This window comes from Bidens hawaiensis, unplaced genomic scaffold, assembly GCF_021521415.1.
Source record: "Bidens hawaiensis isolate Kalapana, Puna unplaced genomic scaffold, B.hawaiensis_p1.1 tig00027067_1, whole genome shotgun sequence".
Taxonomy (NCBI): domain Eukaryota; kingdom Viridiplantae; phylum Streptophyta; class Magnoliopsida; order Asterales; family Asteraceae; genus Bidens; species Bidens hawaiensis.
Window position 1 is genome coordinate 176,920 of NW_027494362.1, and position 3,814 is coordinate 180,733.

General features: G+C 36.4%; 1 protein-coding gene across 1 annotated transcript; it reads left to right on the forward strand.

The window, feature by feature from the left end:
- The first annotated feature begins 2,023 nt into the window (after positions 1 to 2,023).
- Positions 2,024 to 3,136, forward strand: LOC143574639 (putative F-box/LRR-repeat protein 23). The gene is made up of 2 exons (XM_077059213.1): positions 2,024 to 2,400; positions 2,477 to 3,136. The coding sequence occupies exons 1-2, from the start codon at positions 2,030 to 2,032 to the stop codon at positions 3,006 to 3,008; spliced, it is 903 nt and encodes a 300-aa protein (XP_076915328.1). The 5' UTR covers positions 2,024 to 2,029; the 3' UTR covers positions 3,009 to 3,136.
- The last annotated feature ends 678 nt before the right edge of the window (positions 3,137 to 3,814 follow it).

The following is a 3,814-nucleotide window of genomic DNA, read 5'->3' on the forward strand; positions in this document are numbered from 1 at the left end:
CCCACTTTTTGCATTTTTGTGATTTTCAGTGTCTTAAACGAGACTTTATATCCAATGTATACATATCTTAATATTAATCTCTACACACATATTATCTATATATAGTAAAGTTCATGGTTGGTGTCGCAATGAGAGAATTAGAGAGAAGAAACTAAGAAAGAATGTTCATTCAACTAATCAATACCTTCATTATCTTCTTGTTCGTCTATATAACAAACTGTATTACAATGAGCATTTACAATTATAATCCTCACACTTTCTAACAGTTGACTAATAACCCCCTATACTATTTATCACGTAACACGCAAAGCCCTGATTGTGCCAAGTGGCACGAACTCAACGGTCCAACAATTTTTTATTATTTTTTTTATTGGCAATGTTTTTTAGTTCCAAATTCGTAACAAACATTATGTTTTTTGTTTTATCGAATTTGCGTCGGCTCACCGTCATAACACCTGGTACTAACAATGCTTGGGTTTTATTGACTCACCGCACAATGTCTAGTAACGACAATACTCAGGTTTTACCCACACCCGGTTTTACTGAACTTTATTTTAGTTACAGTACCGTAACAAATGTAAACGAAATTGACAAAAGTAGCGTTGACCCACCACTGGAACGCTCGGATTTTCACAAGCACCCCTGTTTTACCGACTCATACCACAACTCCTGAATACGAGCCGATTCACCGCTGCAACGATTGGGTTCAACCAATGCCTCAGGCCTCAGCGCTTAGGATCAACCGACGTCACCCATTGGCCCACCTCAATTTTTATTTTTAATTTTTGTTTTCATAGTTCCAGTACCTAACGAACGTAGCTAATGCCGACTGAATTCGCGTTTACTCGCCACTGTCATCCACGCCACCCAATTGGCTCCCCTCAATTTTTATTTTTTTTTTATTTTCATTTTGTTTTAGTTCAAGTACCGTAATGAACGTAGCTATTACCGACTGAATTCATATTGACTCACCGCTACAACACCCGGGCTTTACCGACCGCACTGCGCGTGGGTAAATCACTAGTTTAATTTAAAACTAACTATTAAATTAAATAATATATCGTATAGAAAACATTCTCTGCGTATGCATAAATATATAAATTGATATTAGTCACTCACCGATCACCATCTCAAACCAATTTGTTCCACAATCATCTCCCACGACGATTCTCTCTTGTAATGTGAGTTATCTTTTGCTGCTCAAATTGCTTTATTACTATTTCTAGGGTTTATTCTTTCCCAACACTTCATAATTTTATCTAATTTACTCTTATGCCAATCGGAGCCTGCAAATTGTTACGGCGTTTCAACTTTCCCTAATTACTTTGATTCATAATTAAGTTCATACATGTTTTCATTGATTGATTTTCGATGTTCAGTAGTTTTAGTTAGGGTTTTATAAAATCTCTCATTTATTGATTTTCCATGAAATTTTATTAAACAAGTGATTGCAACATCATACAGACACTGTTGTAAAAATCGGCCAATTTCCGCCAACTCTGGCAGTTCCGGCCATTTTCCGGTGATTCCATATACATATACATAAATATAAAATTATATAAATGTGTGTATATATTAACATTACATTAAAAAATGTGTATATGTATAAATTACATATAAAAAATGTGTGTGCAAGTATATTAAAATTGAAAATTATATATAAAGATTCCATTCCGATTAATCCCAATTAATCGCTAGTCCCGTCCCCACCGCCACTTCTACAACACGATTCTGTTGTTCTGTGGTTTAACACATATAGATGACTTCTTTGATTTTACAAGTTTCAGTGGTTCTAGAGTTTCTTGTATATTCTTTTTTCTATTGTGACATTATTTGCTCTACTTTGTCACTTAATTTAATGTTTCCGCTTTACTTTTATGCCAATTGCGTGTTCTTGTTATGACTACAAATTTGTTAGGGCATTTGATTTTAGATTTGTTAAATAGGTGATTATAGCATCATATATTTATGTGCATAAATTCAATGGAGTGGTTTAAGATTTGATTTGCTTTTTGATGCTAAAGTGACAATGCCAAAAAAATCAAAATCAAATCGACGAAAGCGCGAGACAGTTCAAAAACCCAAACAGGAATGGCGAGTGAAGCAACCAACAAGGAACTGGTTAGAGCTTCCAGCAGATATAACAAGGAATATACTCCAAAGAGTTGATGTGATTGACCGAATTGATAACGCACAGTTAGTCTGCACCGCATGGCGTGAAATCATCAAGGACCCTGCCATGTGGAGGGTGGTTTATATGGACAGATATACAGGTGGGTATGGAAGGATGCAAATCCGCGACATGTGTAAGGTTGCTGTGCATAGAAGCCAAGGCCAATTGGTTGATTTAACCACCGTTGGTTTTTGTGATAACCATCTGCTTGAGTTTGTTGCTGATAGGTATGTTATGACTTTTCGTTTATGTTTAATTTAGGAAAAATATGTCTCTTAACAATCAAATTATTGATATTAACAGATCAAGTCGGCTTAGACGTCTAGAATGTGTACTGTATTTTCATTTCTTTGAAGAAATCTGGAGTGACGCTTTCAAGAAAATGCCATTATTGGAGGAGCTCAACATTGTGTCATCAAAAATTTGGAAAAAAGATATTGAAGCTGCTGGACGATATTGCCCCTTACTTAGAACACTCAAAGTCAACCAAGGCGCAGTTATATCGAGTTCATGGAGCAGTAATGATGATAGAATTCTTGTTATTCAGAATGAGTTAGCTGTATCAATTGGGAAAAACTTACCTGAGTTGACTCACCTTGAACTCGTTGGGAACTGCATGACAAACATTGGGTTGCAGGCCATTCTGGATGGTTGTCGTCACCTTGAATTGCTTGACCTGCGTCGGTGCTTGTACATTGATCTGAAGGGAGACTTGGGGAAAAGATGTTCACGACAGATTAAACATCTCAAACTTCCTGATGATCCTCTTGACGGGTTACCATATATTCATTATGATTTATATGAAACCTGTGATTCTGATGATGATGACTATTAGTGGATGATGGATTTCACGACCTGTTTGGATAATCTGCTATCTGAAAGTGAAAAACTTGGGTAAATTCTAAAGATGTTCGTTTTGGAGTTGACATTTGTTCTTGCAGTTAAATTTCATTTCATTCTCTGTTCTTGGTTTAGAATTAGATCAGTCTTACAAAATATGAGACCAATTTGCTAATTTTTGAATAAGAGTTGTTTGCATGACTAACAGGATCTTGTGCTAAGGTGGCGTTCGGTTTTTAGTTCTTATGGGTATTGTTTTGATACTATTAGTAGTATTACTTGAAAACTGCTGCTTTGTTTTTACCAGAGTTTGGGTATCATTGGTGTTTTGATAATAGACTTGCATAGGAATGTGGATAACATTAATTCACCACCCCTCATTTATTCCATTGTTCGAAACTTAAGAAATCTGACCGACCGATAGTATGGTCGCTAAACAAGTGCTAGACTCAAAACGAAATATGATTAACACGAGTTGCCGAAATAGAACTGGTGATCATGGATGTAAAAACTGAAATAAACATGGCCAACAGTGCTGTTGTTGGATAACCAGGCGTTTGCACTAATCAATGGGTGGGTGCCTGGGGGTGGTTGTGCTGGGTAACGGGTCAAACGGTATGTGTTTGGGTCAAAACGATTTGTTTTAAAAAAAGGTGTTAATTGTTTCTGGTCAACGGGTTCCGACCAATAATGCCTCGGGTTGAAATGGTTTTGTAACTTTAAGCTAGATTGCATTCAACGTTTAGGCTGGTCCATTCGGTGTTGACCAACATGATTGGTTCAACTGACCTGTCATTTTAT

Coding starts and splice junctions, on each gene's coding strand:
- LOC143574639 (XM_077059213.1), top strand. CDS start 2,030: ATGCCAAAAAAATCAAAATCAAATCGACGAAAGCGCGAGACAGTTCAA. Junction 2,401..2,476: donor CTTGAGTTTGTTGCTGATAG/GTATGTTATGAC, acceptor TGATATTAACAG/ATCAAGTCGGCTTAGACGTC.